The sequence below is a fragment of the Bombus fervidus genome, chromosome 1 (genome assembly GCF_041682495.2).
Source record: "Bombus fervidus isolate BK054 chromosome 1, iyBomFerv1, whole genome shotgun sequence".
Lineage (NCBI taxonomy): Eukaryota > Metazoa > Arthropoda > Insecta > Hymenoptera > Apidae > Bombus > Bombus fervidus.
This window is the reverse complement of record NC_091517.1, coordinates 17,535,669-17,553,466: the sequence shown is the minus strand read 5'-3', so window position 1 is coordinate 17,553,466 and position 17,798 is coordinate 17,535,669. Positions and strand designations below refer to the sequence as shown.

The window sequence follows — 17,798 nt, the reverse complement described above, 5'->3', positions numbered from 1 at the left end:
ACTCCTGCACGTTTGTACGTGTCTATGGAAAGCACTCTTTCGATTTGCGTAGTCCGCGGAGAACGCGATCGACATTTCTATCAACTTTCGCGAAACACCGACGGAATGCGTCTAGAACGAAGAGGAAGCTTCTTTATAGATTTAAACTGATTTAAAATCGGATAAAGTTTGGTATAGACCGATGGGAAATTTAAATTAACTGGTGCTTGATAATTTGTGAATATCGTAGTATATTTACATTTCAAGTAATCTTTGTTACTTTTAATTTATTGAATAACACTCTTATAGTCATAACTTCGTTCTGTTGACGATCAATTCAACTTTATGAGTTCAATTTTATTACACCAAAATATAGAAGTGATAAAAGTGTTAAATTAGAAAATATGAAGGGTTTATTTAAGTGTATATACCACGTTAAGCTGTTGGCTTCAGGTACTTACTTCAGACCTCCTCGACTTTTTAATATTTTCTTGTAAACTCTTTTACTGCAGACTCTCGTTTTGCTACGTATTGCTCCCTCTTACGAAAATTCGCCCTCATATTTAACCAGCCCGGGAGAGCTTATTTGAAATGTCGCAAGTGAACACGTTACGTCTAAAATTCCTGTCCTTCGACCATCGTACTCGGACTTCGTTTAAAAATTCTTGTTCTTGCACGAATTAATATTAAAGGAAGACAATATTTTCCTTCGTGCATTCTGTGCATAGAAATTTAATCCACAGGAACTAAATTAAATGGAATTAAATTAAGATTTAATCCCAAAGGAAGAAAAAATTTCTGCAACTAAATAATGAAATGGTTAATTAAGCTATTGACGAATAATTAATTGAATGAAACATCCAATACACTTTGACGTTATACTACTTCGTCAAAAACGAAATTAAATTTTGCACGATTCGTCGAACGAATTATCGATCGTAGAAGCTATTTGAACGTTGAATGATTAATCACTGAATGCTACGTTAAGCTTAAGATTGAATTAAAGATCTTGAGATCAAACTGAACGTGATTCAAGATCCAAGTACGGCATAGCAATACGCGTTAACGAGAGATCAAAGTTCACGTACTTTACAGTTCGATAGTTAGCAATTGTGATTCTTCGAAACTAATTTAAAGCTATTGCTCAGTTCCCATTTCCCCTAAAGTCTAAGGTATTCTTAGAAGATTGTGAATAGCAGTGAGATCGTGAAAGTGCCAATGAAGATCCTCCGAACGGTTCCCTCGATTTTACTTAAGTGCAACTATACAATGCTACCTTTCGGAAATTAGAATCCCTGTAATCTCTGTTTGAAATCTTGCACTCCGTGAAAGTGTGGTAACGTGAATACTATCGAAGAGAGAAAAGAAATTGTAAGTCTGAAACCTTATCTTCCTAATTGATTCGAAGCTTTTCCGATCATAAGAATTGAGCTAAAAGAAACTTCGAAACAAAGGTATGCAAATACATGATTCATCTTCTTTCAACTATTCTTATTAATAATTATTCTTCTCGAGCAAACAATGGTATCTGATCAAAGGAAATAAAGTCACGCATCTTTCACCCTTAAATACATAATTCTCTCGAAAGTCCCTATAAAAATTTCATTGTTTACTAAACTTCTCTTACAGTTTCTTACTTAAGTACATACACAAATATATCTTCCAAAAAAATAGAAAAAAAAAAATTATGCCGTCGATATACCTATATTCTCATAATACTTTAATCTGCACGAAATAGGTTTATCGGTGACGTTCACAAAATTGAACCATCCCGCGAGTAATACGCGTACTGGATACAAAGAGGATAAACGGTAACGATCGAGCAATCATAATTACGAAGCAATCGAACCTCAAATATAACAGGCGTAACCGCGATGAGCGTTTTTCTTTTTTCTTTTTTATCTAACTAAATCAGTGTACGGGCGTGCTTCCAGCCGAGGCTTCAATTTACGAAGATTGGAAATACAGCCGGGAGAAACGAAAATCGTGTATCCAAGGGGGTGTGGAAGTAAGAGGAGGTGTAGGGGAGAAAAACGCAATCCGGACGAAAGGCTCGAGCGCTCGCGTCTCGTCCCGATGAGATAGAATCTAAATTGCGTTCCGGTAAAAGGGAAACGGTCCATGTCCTGCATCCAGCGTCGTCGTCATATTTATCTAGCTCCCGCGACGCTGCTCTATACCCGTGGGCTTAGGCAAATTCCGTATATCGGTTTAGGTAGTTGCGGGACGGCGAAGAGACCAGCCACCGGGGTAATTGAAACGTAGCCATCCCATATAGCTCTATTTTCCTCGAGCTGCTAACTGTGAACGAGTGTCTTTCGCTATACATCGATGCACACGCCAAGTGCCGATCGACAAGCAGATTATGGTTTCGCAATTTAGTCAGAATGTAAAATTGTATGTATAATTAATATAATTAATTGTATGTATAATTGTATGTATAATTATTTTATATCAAGGATCAAGGGTTAACGATTAAAATTTTAACAGCTGCGGTCTTAATATGGTCTGGAATATGCGGTCTAGAATATGGCTAGTAGGAATTTTAATTGAGTTTCGTGGTATCGTTTATTTGTTTCGATTAAGAATTAAAGCTTGATGACAAAAGAAGCGAGAAGAGAAAGAGAAAATACAAAAGTATCAGAGGATAAAAAGCTGAAGAATGTAGTTATATTTTCTGATTTACTTATACTATAATTAATAATAAATGGTAGGATTTAATTAAAAATAACGCTAAAATTCTTGGGACACGAGGAAGCTACGTGTTGCAACTCAATTCTGTACCTTGTTTGTCTACCTTCGAATCAGTGTGTAGTAATCAGACGCAGTAGTATAACTAAATGATTGAATCGACCAATTCCGTCTTACGACTATGTAAAAGAAATTTCGTTTCCTTTTAACAGAAAAAAATGTTTCTTTCTTTGCTTAGTTGTTATTCAACACAAAACCTAATTATTTATGAATCAAGCACAACTACTTTCAATTTTTACAGACGAAAATTCATCAACTTTCGCAATATATCAATTAGACAACCGTGTTAGTATTTCAGTGCATTGTTTGTAATATTGTGACGGTTATTGGCCATGACGGGAAGAATTTTCGCACGAAGAAACATCAATGGTTACGAGTCGAATTCGGAGCAAAGTTCTAGCGAGAACGGTGTCGACAGGACGTTCATCAGAACGGACGAACACAGGAATTCACGGCATCCTCAGACCAATTCCTGGTTGTTCCGGAGAATGCCGCAAGCCTTCGTGCTATCGCTAAGTTATGACATCTATAATACCAGTTGGTATTTCATTGTAATCATTTATGAAACGGTCATTCCGTTCTTTCTTTTGCAATTAGCGCACGAACAGCTTTTTTCGCGCAAGCTTCGAAGCAGTTGTCGTGAAATCCATTCTCGTGTCTCTATCTCGTGTCTCGTAATATTCTTCGTAATTACTATTATTAAATTATCGTAGTCGTTCATAGAAACAAATGATTATTTTATAAATATTTCATAACAGATCCGATTATAATTTTTCTATTATATTTCAAACATTAGTGTAATCAGAATATTAGCTTAATAAACATTCGAAGTTCCATCGTTAGTTATCTTAAAACAGACTCATTCATTGTTGAGAACACCTATTTTCATCCAGGCTAATACAATTAGATGTACGTAATTCGATGTCCCTGGTATCATAATCATAAGTGATCATAAGTTCACGAGTCCGCAAAATTCGAAAACAGCGAATCGCGTTGAGTAGCAAAGATATCTCTCAACATAAACAATCTCCTCGTATTTTTTATTTTTCACGTTATTAATATACAGTACAGGAATCTCTTTATGAAACGTCAAATTTAAAAAAAAATACTCTTTCCTTATGAAGTACAAGAAATTAGACGGATCGACTTCATAAATTTATTATCCTGAGTCTATTTCAATAAGGAATATCCGCAATTTTCCAGGTCATTACACCGACTACCTCATCCTGTGCAAAGCGTTTCGCTGTAGCGCATTCCTTTTCCATCGCTTATAGTTCCATTCAATAGTAGACGTTTTACGATGCGATGTCGACGATGCGATGGTACCTAAAAGGAAATATCGATTTCGGGCAGCGCGAACACGAGATCATGAGAGAAGCAAAGTGAGGAACGAGCCGTTACCGTTACGACCGAAAGTAAGGTCATACAGGAAATGCAAATGAAGGCCATGTGCAGCGTAAATGTTTGCCGTCTGCGAGGACTAGGAAACTTATTCTATCCATCGTTCTCTGACCATCACTGGTAATAGTGGCCATCTCGCTTCGATTTAACTTGCAATCTACATAAACACAAACACATCCACGACACCGTGTCACAGTCATTTAGAGCACACAAATTGAATCCCTTTCATTTCACGCTTCAACGAAGTGATTTTGCTCGCCTACATACGTTTTCTCTTTGTCCTTCCATCGTCGATATTTTCATGTTACTCTGTGTCACTATAAAATAGTAAGATTTGAAGAGTATTTATATGAAGAATACATCATGCGATTTGAAAGACAGATAAAAAAAATGATGAAGCGAGTTATATATATAATTTACTGCTTTTTTTTTTTTTTTTTTTATTGAATTTCTTATAGATTTTAAGCAGAATTAAGCAGAAGAGGCTAAGAATATTAAGGATATTATCTGGAGAATCTGGATGCTGTATGTTGATTAAGATTTTACAGACTCATGAATTAATTACATGGTAAATATAAATGTATTTGTGAAATTATTTAACGTGATAACTGTATTTGATTATTAAATTGTTATGTACAATCAGAAATATTATTTATCGGAATATGTTGCTTATGTATAAATATGTTTCAATTTGATGGCAATTTAAAGTTCCAAATGAGATCTGGACATTTTATATTAGAAAATGTCCGCCAGCGTTAATTATAAACGATAATTAAAAAGTATTGTATAATATACCTTTATTTTTCTTTTATAATTGTGCGACCGTGTCAAGAATGAAATTCTAATTATTAAAAGAATTTTTAACATCTAATTATGATATAAGAACATATTTCCTTTTAAAATATTTATGTATAATATAATACTTTATTTAAAATTAAACAAGAGAAATCTGTGATAAAAATACTGTTTGCTAATTTTATAACGATAAAGCAATATGGTTTTCGTGGTTTGGCAACGTATAATTTTGTATATTTTATATCTATCTTCCATTGTCTCTAATTAATTGACCAATTAAGGAAATTTAGCAAAAGGTTTCGTAAGGTAGTTTTAATGACTGCATTTTCTTTAGTTGACATAAAGATAATTGCCGTGTTCATTATTAGAAAAGACAGAGTAAAGCGGACCGATGAAAAATAGATGAGTGCCATTGTTGCTTTGACGTCCTGTTCGCGAAATGAAAGAGAATAGAGGAGAATTATGCCGTCATTATGCTGCTCTTTAAGTCGTTCCTTCTAACGTTCCGTTATCTGATAAGGTTGCTGTTGGAAAAAACGTGTAAAACGAGTAGCGGATCTTTTTACAAAGAGTAGTTCAATAAAGAATATTTAAATTACAGAATTTATTTTAATAAAATGCTCTAATATGAATATTTTAATACGCAAATGGAAGAGTATGATAAACATTCTTCTTTAAATAAAGTTATTTTAAAGATCTTCCACTATCAAGAAGAAATATTTCGTAAGGGGCCAGATAATACCAGATTATACGGAACATTTGGTTGTTTTGTTTTGTTTTGAAAGCACGAACATTTTTTGCAAGGAAATATTGATGACCTTGCGTATTTACCTTCATCAAAGCTTTATAAATCTCTCGATTATATCTCCTTCGTTTTGCTATTATTGACGCAAATAATTATAAACCTTTGCAATTACGAGCTTATCACTGAAGTACCAATGCGTGAGATTCTCATTTACAAGCATCGTTAGAATGTCAGCAACTTCAAACTCACTACCGACGATTAGTAAGATTCGATGTATCGCCGTAAAATTACATTTTGTAACAAATTGCAATATAGTTTCAAAGTAAAGTAATTACAAAATAATGACAAAACGATACAAAGTAAGGTAACGAAGCAACTACAGTAGATCACAAAAGTACTTAAACAGCAATATATTCATGAAAGGTCTCTGTTCAAATACTTTCACGACACACTGTACATGACGCAGCGAAATTCATATCGCGCCAACTTGGAGCAGCCAATTGATTTTGGTCATTAAACCGATCCCCCATCTGAAGTGAAACTTTTTACTCGGAAATCTGCCAGGAAAGAAAATTATAAACGCAACGGACGGTATCTTAGCCAAGTCAATTAAAGTCAAAAAGTTGATTAAAAGGAGCATTGTATGTTCGTTTCTCTAAATGAGCCGGTGCTAGCAGTCTCTTCGTTTACCGCGCCGCTTGTCATCACACTCCTCGTCGAAAAATTTAACCAGCTCCTGGCAGATCTTTATTTTCTCTTCCCCTTGATGAAAACACGAAGATTCATACATCTATGAAACCTCGCGTGATCTCGCGTAATCGTTTGTTTGCTAGCGCGATATTGCGAACCGAGTGGGTTGAAATCAAGCGGACACGCTCGACGGTTCGCTGGAAAACGAAGACCCAAACGACAACACGGTTGCACCAGTGTAGTGTGAGGCAATGCGCAAGAGGGTTTAATACAAATGGCGCGATTCAGAAATAGATTAAGAAACGAAAGAAAAGCACTCTGAGCTTTTCATTTTATTTATCTAAAATATTAAACCGAGATTGAATTTTTTTATACACTCCACATTGGATTTTTTAATAACAGGCAAAGATGTGAATTAAAAATACCATCGTATTAGCAACAAATAATTTTTAAGATATAACTTACCCAATGAAAGAATTCAATTTTTATTCACTTGAGATTCTACTTGAGAATATAAACCAAACATATTTAACAATGTACGATCAATGTTAGACACTAATTAGTGTGTGTGTGCAGGCTCCCATGAAGATCTAACATAATGTTAACGAAACTCTATAGAGACACATATTTTGATTTCATCATGGAGTTTCATATTTCACATCCGACATTCTCTATCTCGAGTTTCAAACGTTTTCATAACTAGCCTCAAGCAACGACCATCACATTCGTATTCCAATACTTTTGATCTAAAAAAAAAAAAAAAAAGTACAAAACGTTCTCTGTGCAAACCGAAAATATTTTCGTAACTTGCGCAAAGTGATTACTCCGCGGTTCACTTCTCTATTCCGCCGCAAACCACTTCAAACAGCGTGTTCTCGAAAATTGACTGAGCCGAAAACAAATTTGCAAGAAGATTAGTCCGAGGTCAGCCGCAAGTAAGCTTTGTGACTGATAGAATTCGCGAGAGCGATTTTTACTGAGACAGGGTCTCTCTATGAAGCTGTCTACGGAGCTTACTTTCTTCGCTTGCATACGTTTGTGCCTGTGTGCAGGCTCGCATTTCCTTTGATGCGTACCCTCATGGCTCTACTCTAAAGTATGATGCTATGACCGGCTGTGGAGAGTAAATTGGACTTACCGGAAGGGAAGGATATCGTAAAGGCTTCACGGCGTTTACGGTTCGCCAGTACCGAGTTTGAATGTTCCTAGCGGAAGTTAATCATTTATCACGCGAACTGTGAACGATCCGCGACGCCCTTTGTTCCCGGCAAACATTCCAAACATATTTGATTTTGCAACGGGCCACGTACCTGCGCCTATCTAATCGATTGTGTTCCCAGGTAGAACGAAGACGATAAAGGGAATAAGTAACTGGGTCAACGTCTCTCTACCGTGGAAAGCTCCTTTGATTAGCGAAGTTGAGCCGCACGCTGGTCATTCGTGGCGCTTGGTTAGCTGATTATGTTGCCAGCATAAACGATGGAAGAAAAACAGATCGTTGAGGAAATGTTGATATTACGGTGATACTTGCCAAGGATAACTTTGAATGAAAAATACATATGCCCAATTATTTTTCTGTATTATGTTAAAGTATTCGAATACTCGTAGATACTTTTTATGAATATATTATGTATATTATACGAAACATTTTGAAATTTCAATAGCGCTGTAATAAGACTGGATTATATTCCGCAGAGATTACAAAGGTATTTAGAGTGTCATTTATCCATGATATTAACAAACCTCAATATTCAGTGAGCTTTAGCAATCGAAACTGATAAATATCAAGAAAGAAACAAAGAGTGTAACGAAGTAAAGTCTCGTACGCTTCGTGGCTGAAAAGCCTGCAAAATTGGCAGTGACAAATGGAAAGCATTTCGTGGGAGCGATGCCTCGATTATCGATAAAGAGAAACCAAATATCGAGCTTCTGGGCTATAAGGTATGAAGGAGGAGTGGCGAAGAATGAGATTCAAATAAGACGTCAACGATATCGTCGTTGATTCAATATTAATATTCGCGAAGGGGTAGCAGAGGACAATATCGACGAAGGGATCGAGAAAGAAATGCGAGAGAGGAGAATTTGATTAAACGGGAACCCATGATGGGACTTTGATAAAGGTTGTTAATTGCATAAGGGTTACTGATTTCATAACGATGTAATTAACAGAGGGTCGAGGAGGGAGATCGTCTGTGGTTTCGTTTCGCAGCCACGTCGAGAACGCTCCATGGTTCTTCGTCCTCTTTCAGCCGATACTTTCGTGATTTTCATTATCCGATGCAACTACAGCGCCGAGTTATCAACTCGAGCGGCAATACTTAATCAAGAGGCTCTCGGCATGTTTAAATATGCAAACGACCGAGGTGCACGTCGTACCTAGAATAATTGAAAGTATCCGCAACGACCTAACGATACGAGCGGATTTTTCTACGAGCAGATCTCGAAATAAAGTTTTAAAACGCGAGGTCATTAGTTTCAACGAAACTTCTTGGATCTCCTTCCATTAGAACGTCATTAACGGTTTCTTTGGATCGCAAAGAAAATGCAATCAAGACTGTTTTTCAATTATCACATTCTTCTGGTGAATTTGAAATTCTTTTTAGATCTTCTTAACGAAGAAATATTTCTTACTCTTTTTTCAAACTTTTTCACTGGGTCGAGTATCGTATTTTTTCTGTCTGCAAAGGAACGCTGTAAATGGAGTTCGGATTTTTTTGCTCCATCGTTCCGCGATATTGCCGCAAGATTACATCGCCAACGTCACTCCCGTTATCGTAATTCATCCGAAGACGTATTGAGATTAAAATCGTTCAGGAAAAACAGGCCACGTTGATATCTTCCTTTGGACTGATGCTATGGAAAAATGTAAGATGGTCATGAAAGATGGATAGTTGCGAAAGATAAACACAGCGTAACGAAATATTTTGTTCCCGATGTCGTCTTTTTCCATTGGGACGTCTCAAAGATAATAGACAATGAAAATATGATCCCACGAGGATTAAGATGGTGTGAATATAAAATTGGAAAATTGAAATTCCTTTTTATTCGTTCGGATATCACAACTGAATCTAAAATACCAGTTTCATTGCAAAGTATAAAAATATAGGAGATATAAAAGACGTTGAACTTGCAACGACGTTCAGTGGGTTATCAACTAAATATTTAAATAAATTAATTCGATAAAATATTACTAACTCCTTATATTAAATTGAACGGAGCAAGTACCAAATTTTGCAAATAGTTTCTAGGACATCGTGTTTAAAATTAAATTGTAATATCACGCTTTTCTCTCAAAGCCGTCTATGTTTTACTGATCTATTTTCTTTAAGTTGACCTAATTCCAGTAAACCATTTTAATGCTCACGAAGGATCGTGATATAAAACCATATTACATTTACCATTATACCATTCACAAAATGCATAGATACTACACGAATTTGATATGAAAGGCCAATAAATCGATCTTACGATCAGAAGAATATACGAATGTAAAAAGAGGCGCTGAAGTGACGTCCATCAAACATGGTAATGTTCGAAAGAATAGCGCTCTTTGGTGTCGCAATCAGCTTTAAAAGCCGTACACGGCTGGTAGCTTTTAGCGTGACACGGTTGTTGAAAAGTGGGTGCCAGTCCCGCAAGTACAGTTTAATGCACCAAGCGAAATGGACGGAGTCCCAGAGACCAAATTGAACGATCCCATGAAAAACATGATTGCGCGAGATCAGCTGGCATCCTCGTGACATATTTTCGCAATATTCATTAGAGCTTGAGACGACAATGCTAGGAGAAGAGAGGAAGAATTTTTCTGTCATGACCGACGAATTGGAGAGGAAAATGCGCGATGAAGAAATATTGTTCTTCTATATATTTTATTTCTATTACAAATTCATCAAAATGTTGATTATTAATTTTCTATTATATGTGTATATTCCAAATATGTAAAAAGAAATATATATAAAATTTAAAGACCTTATATTCATTAACAATATTGTTATATATTTAAATTTTCTATAAATGCGTAAATATCCACAGTCCACTTACGAGCAACAGGCTTATCTAACAGTGATTAAATTTTCGTCGACATCAATAATACATACGTAGTTGAATCAATATATCAACACAAATGGGAGAACGTCAACACCATCGGTCGATCAAAGGAGAGAAACGTTCTTGTAATAATAACAAGCGTAGCGAGACGAGAGCCGTAGTCTAAATTCTGTCGTGCGATAAGAAAGGTGTGTTAACACAAAGCCGCTATTACAGGAGAAACTTGGTTCAATCTTCCCAACAAGTAAGCGTAAAATTTGTAGTAATATTATATATATTTGACGGTTTGTTCTGGGTCTCCTCCCTTGTTGTTTTCTGAAAAAATTAATTAAAATTTCACGTGCAGAAATTTACGCGAATTCACGGAGAGAGGGCATCGAAACCGTCAAAGAATTTAATTTTATCGAAGCACGTGTAATCGTCTTCGATCGGACGATATTTCCGATTCACGCTGAATTCGGTGTTACACGAACGACGTCTCGTTTCGGTTATATTTCATCGTTTACGTGCCCTGATGCGCAATACACTGTCTTCGAAACGCGGTATTGTAACGACATGGTTGGGGAAACAATGCCACTGCATTATTACGGAAAGACATTCATTGAATAAATTCGATATCCAAGGTAATAACTTTTACTCGCTACGAGTTCTACGCGATGTGTTTCTTAGCAGTTTTCAACATTCCCTTTCTGTCGAAGACTGTTGGAAACGTATTTTTCACGATTTTAAGCGACGTCAAAAAATTCATTTTCGTTTTACGAGGTTCACGGAAATGTAAGAATATCGAAATTATTTCAACGTCGGTGATATTATTGAATAACGTTTATTATATTTATTAAAGATAGAAATAGTTTTGTCATACAAGCTATAAATAAACGGTAAAGACAGAAACGGTAGTTTGACTGATGTGAAATTTCTTTCTTTATAAAAATTGAAGGGAAAAACGAAATGGCAATTTAAAAACTCGATTACACGACTATCTATATATACCATCCATATTTCTTATAGAGTACGGAGATGAGTGCTGCGAAGTATTGAACGTAATTTATGATGTAAATTTCTGTGTGCAATTTATACCGGGCCGCAGTACCTTCATTACTTTTAAATTCTTAATTGATAAACTGTTTTAAACGTATGGGATGAAATGGGAGTGGAAGAGTTATTACGCATCTTTGATTGAAAATTAAAAAGAAGAGAAGCTGTTCGTTCTCTCACCTTCTTGTTTTTAAATAGCTATTAAAACTCTCTATATTTTAATTAGTCTGTGTACAGAAAATTTATTACCAAAGAACAGGAATATTCCAATAATCTTTGGGAGTATTTCTACTCAATATCTTGAGGTTCTATCTATGAAACTAATTAACTGAAACGTTGAACACTGAAAAATAGAGACATAAAGTTTTGCTGTAAGACGTTAAAATTGCTATTTAAAAGTCAATCAAACAAACCTGCGCCAAACAACGTGTCAAGATTACGTCATTCGTTTTTAATTAACCGGCATCATACACGCTACAAAGATTGTCACGTTACTGAAGCTAGAAAATTTTCCCAAAGTTCACTTTGTTTAAAATTCGCTCTTTATTCACCACTGTTTCTCAACTTAGATTCAATTCATCGTAATTATTCAGGAAAAGGATCGATTTACTTACGGCACGAGCTCGTTTATTCTCGCATCCGTATCGATAGAATTGTCACGAATCCCCAAAGAGGCCAAACCTCGAATGTTCTACACAAAACGTCTTTCCCTCGGGGATTAACTCGAGTTGCGGCGCCCCTTTAATTCCATGCACGTACGAAAAACCACCCTATCGCGTTATCCGATATACATAGGATACCCTTAAACTCTCGTTCGGCGAAACTTCGGAAATTCCAAGCCGGTGAAATTTCCACCGCATTTTCGGGATTTCAACGGTGTCGGCGGTCGCTGGATGCTTTTCAGTTTGGCCTCCTCTTGCTCTCCATGATTATGTCGCTCCGTGACTTCGCTCACGTATTAGTAACGGATTAAAAGCGAGTTCGTTCGTTGGCTGTTGCTTCACTTCTGATCTCTGATCCAATGACTAGGATAACTTTAATCAATAGCGTTGTATAATAATTTGGATATTAACTACCACCACTAAAGTAGGCCTTATGGTTGCCGGTGAAGCTCGCGTTAATGTATCGTTTAATACTTACGTAACTCGTGATTGGTTATGGGTTTTGGAATTTGTTATAGTTTAGTGGAAGGGGTTGTAAGAACGGGCTCATTTTGCAACGGGCTTGCAGTATGGAAGACCATTTTTCATGAAATAGCGTGCAGCATTTGTTGTTGTAAAAATTTTATTATATTTTATCAAGTTACGTACACGTATCGCAGCAGAGAATAAAGTTATAATTATTCTGTTTAATTAATTAAGTTAAAGGGATTATACCTTTAAGAATTTAAAATACCTGAATAAAATTCAAATTCTCCAGATCTTAACTTACGTATGATTTTCAATCTGCCGTGTGAAATCTTCTGTTTGTTACAGGCTGAAATATGGAGCGTGTTCATCGCTATTTTAAGGAAGAGCGTGCGCAACTTACAAGCGTGTACAGACGTAAGCCTCATCGAACACGTGCTGCTTCGGCTGTCCCGCGCTGAAACTGTCGTCGCAGGTAAATCCTTATCAAACGATTCTAATCCTAGTCGCGTCTATAATAGTCTATACGTGCAGTTTACACAACAGGCAACGTTCCTCTGTTCGATAGATCTACTGATCGACATGCTTGGAGTGCTGGCCAGTTACAGTATAACGGTGAAGGAGTTAAAACTTTTATTCGGTGCTATGAAAGCTGTAAAAGGGAAATGGGTAAGAAGGTCCAAAAGATATAGAAATATAAATGTTCTTTCGAAAGAGAACTATCTACGTTTAAAGAAACTAACGAAACTTTCCTAAGACTTTTGAGTAGAAGTTTATATCTTGTATGATGTATCGTGTAGAATTTTTATTGTATTCTTGTATGTCACAGCCACGACACTCGGCAAAACTGTTAAACGTTCTTCGTCAGATGCCGCAACGGAACGGACCCGACGTGTTTTTCAGTTTTCCTGGCAGAAAGGGATCGGTAAGTCGATTTTCATCCTTCTCTCAGCCGTTCCTCTCCGGCACCGGATATTCCTGTTACGACCTCGCGGAAGATGCCATTCGATTCTGAACTCTATTAAACTTTCGATAAGAAAATTCGCCTTGTTTCATGGAACTTCCACTCGCGCTTAATCCATCGAATCAAATGACCTATTGATTCTTCGTCCAGTAGAACTCCATAGGCGAACAGCTGGAAAATCATTCCAAATTATGAATGAACCTAAAACTCGATCAAGATTAAATGTATATCTTTTTAAAGGATAGAATATGTAAAGGATAGAATCCAAGATGTAGTTCGCAATAATTTGAAACAATTTCCGTACGAGTAAATTTTTCTAAAACTCCTTGAATATTAAGTAAATCTATCAGACTTTTTCAATCTTGACACTTGATTCATCTTGCATTTAAAAAAATTCTTATTTCAATTCCCTTTTCTCTAAAAAAGAAATAAAAGCGTTTGATTTATGTAACACTGAAGCACCAATGTACGAGGTACCAAATTTTGGAATTATGTTTCATTTCTTAAAGCTATAAGGAAGCATGAATCATTCCTTTCAAAATTAAACAAAACCTTTTTCAAGCTTACACATTGAAGAGAATACTTGAACAAATTTCTCTGGTATTAGAATAAATGTTATTTTAGCATCGACATAACAATCCATTTCATGATCGAACAAAAAGACGAAGGTAGAGCAAGAACATAAAACTCTCTACGAAAATCCATCGGAACAGATGTCGTCCGGTGCAGACGTTGGTAGCTATTCAATGAGTTTTAGAGACAGAAACTTTCGATATGACAGAAAATGTTAAGGAAAAGAAGTTTCTTATTCGGGGGAACTGTTTCGAGCGTTTCCTTTAATATATAACTGTGAAAGAGTACAAGTCAAAGGGGAAGCGTCTACTACGAAGTTTGAATAAAGTTTTTATGCAGTGAGTACAGACTTAAGACAGAAATTTTAATTCATGGAATAAAAATTCAAAATTTAACTTATTTTAAACGAGCATTTCGTATATCTTCATGAAGATCGTAAGCTGTAAGTCATTTATTAAAAATTGTATAAACATGAGGAAGAAAATGAATAGTCGTTAAAAATACGTACAACATACTACCAAAGTTTGGCAGCTTATTTTCCAAATACACCTATACCTAAACTTAATTATCGTGATATTATATCGAAGAATTGCACCATATTGGAAAACTGCACGACCCATCCATGAAAAACCTAATTTCATTAACATAACATCCTCTTCAGACAAGATCACATCAATTATTAAGTAGTTTTGAGCGTCTCTCTATGTCAGAAACCCAGGAGGTATAAATAAATAGCTAGAACCAGTATAAATGGTGAATGAAGTGAATACATGATGACCTCTCTATAATGTAATATCGTAAGATTCTAATTCTATTCGAGCTTATTTAATTATTTCTGCAACTTTGTCAGGCGATCGTCCTTCCGCCGCTCGCGAAATGGCCACACGAGAATGGATTCACGTTTACCACGTGGTTCCGTCTGGATCCTATCAACTCCGTTAATATCGAACGAGAAAAGCCGTACCTCTATTGGTAAGTGCTCTTACATCAAGCCCTCTTGCGGGAACACTCTCTCGAATCGAAGTGGCCTGGCTAGTACTGGCTACCTTAAAGAATCGTTTACGTTGCCGACTTTCACGAACGAGAGAAAGAGAAATACGCGGAACTTGGAATAGAACAGAGGAAATTGGGGCCAGGGGAAAAACGCGCCGATCAAATTCCTTCATGTTCGACCGTTTGAATTTGATTAAACGCAGCTCCGTTTGAGTTAGCGCGCAAAAAAAGTATTCCTATTCGAGCGTTGCATCGTGCAACAATTTGATCGCATTCCGTCACGCGAAAACAATTCGATTTCCATACAATCGACAACTGTTGTTTCCGTTTACAAAGTACATCGTTATTCGGAAGAATAGGAATAAAATACAGAGGATCGAAACCGAGCAGAGCAGAAAGATCGTTGATAAATTTTTATTGACATTCCAGATATTTCTAGTCGGCACCATTTACGTTCACAAAGCTTGTACGTTCCTTTGTTCGCAGTTTTAAAACTAGCAAGGGAGTAGGGTACTCCGCGCATTTCGTAGGGAACTGCTTGGTCCTCACATCTATGAAAGTGAAGGGCAAGGGCTTCCAACATTGTGTCAAATATGAATTCCAACCACGTAAGGTAGGCCACATTTTTATGTTAATTTTGTGAAAATTTATTTAATATATTCGGTGTTAAGATCAAAGTACGATGTAACACGAAATTTACATTAAAACATTTAATTCTTTCATTCCCAAATTATTTAGATATTACAAATATTTGTGTGTAACTTTCCTACTCGTCGTATGTTTCTATTGATCATATTATCGGTAAAATTTGTACAAACATTGTGATAAAAACATTATAGTATGAAAATATGGACAAGGAATAAGACATGTCTGACGATAGAAACATAGTATTTCATAATTCTAAATGTGTATCGTACAACTATCACGGGAATGAAAGTGTTAATCGTATGAAACTTCACCACTTTTTGTAACATTTCTTCCGAACGTGTTGTCAAAATATTTAATAAAAATTGCTCGTGTTAAATCTTTTTAAAAAACGTTCCACTCAAGGACAGTTTATTCGAAACATTTTCAAGAGAACCAATAACGTTTACTTTCACAGTGGTACATGATCGCCGTAGTGTACATATATAATAGGTGGACGAAGAGTGAAATTAAATGTTTGGTCAATGGTCAATTGGCTTCAAGTACCGAAATGGCGTGGTTCGTTTCGACAAACGACGTAAGTAAATTTACGTATTGAATATAATGTCGCCTATTAATTTTATGTGTTTGCCGACCGCAATTAAAACTGGTCGTTGCTCGAAACGCATTGAAATTGCGGTCTCTGGCTATGAAATGTTGATCGAAAATGAAAAGAGCTATATAGCACGTTCTTCTTTGCAGCCCTTTGACAAATGTTACATCGGAGCTACACCGGAACTGGATGAAGAGCGCGTGTTTTGCGGACAAATGAGCGCGATTTATCTGTTCAGCGAAGCTCTGACGACGCATCAGATATGCGCTATGCATAGACTGGGGCCTGGATATAAGGTACATTGAGTTTAGAAACATAAAACTTTGCATAGATAACAGGCTTGAAAAAAATTCTTCCATTAAACTTTCCTTCTTCGTTCGTAATTATGGATACGCGTTCTAGCTAAATATGAATTTCTTTTAAATAGAATTTGCGCTCTAGTAATTCAAAATATAGAGAAATAACATAAAAGCAGATTATAATTGTGAAAGAAATTCCTTTCGCGTATTTTTTTATGAAGATCTTTAATTTTCTGTGAAACTTCTTCCGTGTTCTTCACAAAGGCATCTGGAACTCGGATTTGTGTAGATTCATTAGATATTCAACATTCCGTGTTCCCATTCCCATTCTGTTCACAGAGTCAGTTTCGTTTTGACAACGAGTGTTACCTGAATCTGCCTGACAATCACAAAAGGGTGAGTGATGAGCCGGAGCTCACGAGCATGGTGGACCAAAGTATGCAAACTGTAAGCATTTTTATTTTCTTTTTCTCCCGTTTACATTTGATTTGCACATTGTTTAATCACTCTTGTTACTGCGTTCGAGTTTCGTCAGAGGTAATTACCCCGATTATCGACCATCACTACGAATATCTTTTCCCCAGAACGTCACGTTCCGTTGGACGTTACTGCGATTCATAACGTTTGTATCTATCCATTGCATAATTTGCTTCTATTTGTGGATTTTTCTCTTTTTCGTTTATTACACACACGGCTCGTTACTCATACGAGCCACAATTTTCTGTTTTGCCTGATGCTTTCTTACGACGTAGGCCTATAGCAAGACCCTGATTAATTTACAGCCTAATGAACAGTTAAGTTTTTTCATAAATCTGTCTGTTTGATCATTTTGCTGTGATGTGTGTATTTTCGTAGTAAAAGATTTTTCATAGGTTGTACGGACGAACATATACTAAGTTAATACCTGTCATACTTCAGTTAGTGTTCTTTTAATAGACTACGGATGTTTATTCATTTATGAGAATTCTAAAAATGCAAATATATGTAAAATATCTAAAAGTAGGTTAAGGAAAAAATCACTGTTTAGGATCAGGATATGAATTTGCATAAACATCTGCAGTCTAGTTATTAGCAATGGACACTGCGACTAATGGATATCCTGAGTTTGGAGATTGTCTTAAGTCCATAAGCGTCCCTCTGAAGATTTAACACAACCTGTCTG

General features: G+C 36.2%; 1 protein-coding gene across 22 annotated transcripts in view; it reads left to right on the top strand.

Moving 5' to 3' along the window:
- Positions 1–17,798, top strand: part of Rg (A kinase anchor protein rugose) — a 414,732-nt gene that overhangs the window by 296,156 nt on the left and 100,778 nt on the right. For 15 of the 22 annotated variants that reach the window (XM_072006150.1, XM_072006211.1, XM_072006175.1 and 12 more), the window contains 8 exons: positions 12,919–13,045; positions 13,139–13,239; positions 13,400–13,495; positions 14,958–15,079; positions 15,587–15,713; positions 16,203–16,322; positions 16,487–16,633; positions 16,976–17,083. In XM_072006150.1, the coding sequence (XP_071862251.1) occupies positions 12,919–13,045; positions 13,139–13,239; positions 13,400–13,495; positions 14,958–15,079; positions 15,587–15,713; positions 16,203–16,322; positions 16,487–16,633; positions 16,976–17,083 (948 nt within the window). Of the gene's footprint in view, positions 1–12,918; positions 13,046–13,138; positions 13,240–13,399; positions 13,496–14,957; positions 15,080–15,586; positions 15,714–16,202; positions 16,323–16,486; positions 16,634–16,975; positions 17,084–17,137; positions 17,259–17,798 lie in introns of those variants that run through there. The other 7 variants (XM_072006201.1, XM_072006238.1, XM_072006220.1 and 4 more) reach the window with 2 other exon arrangements.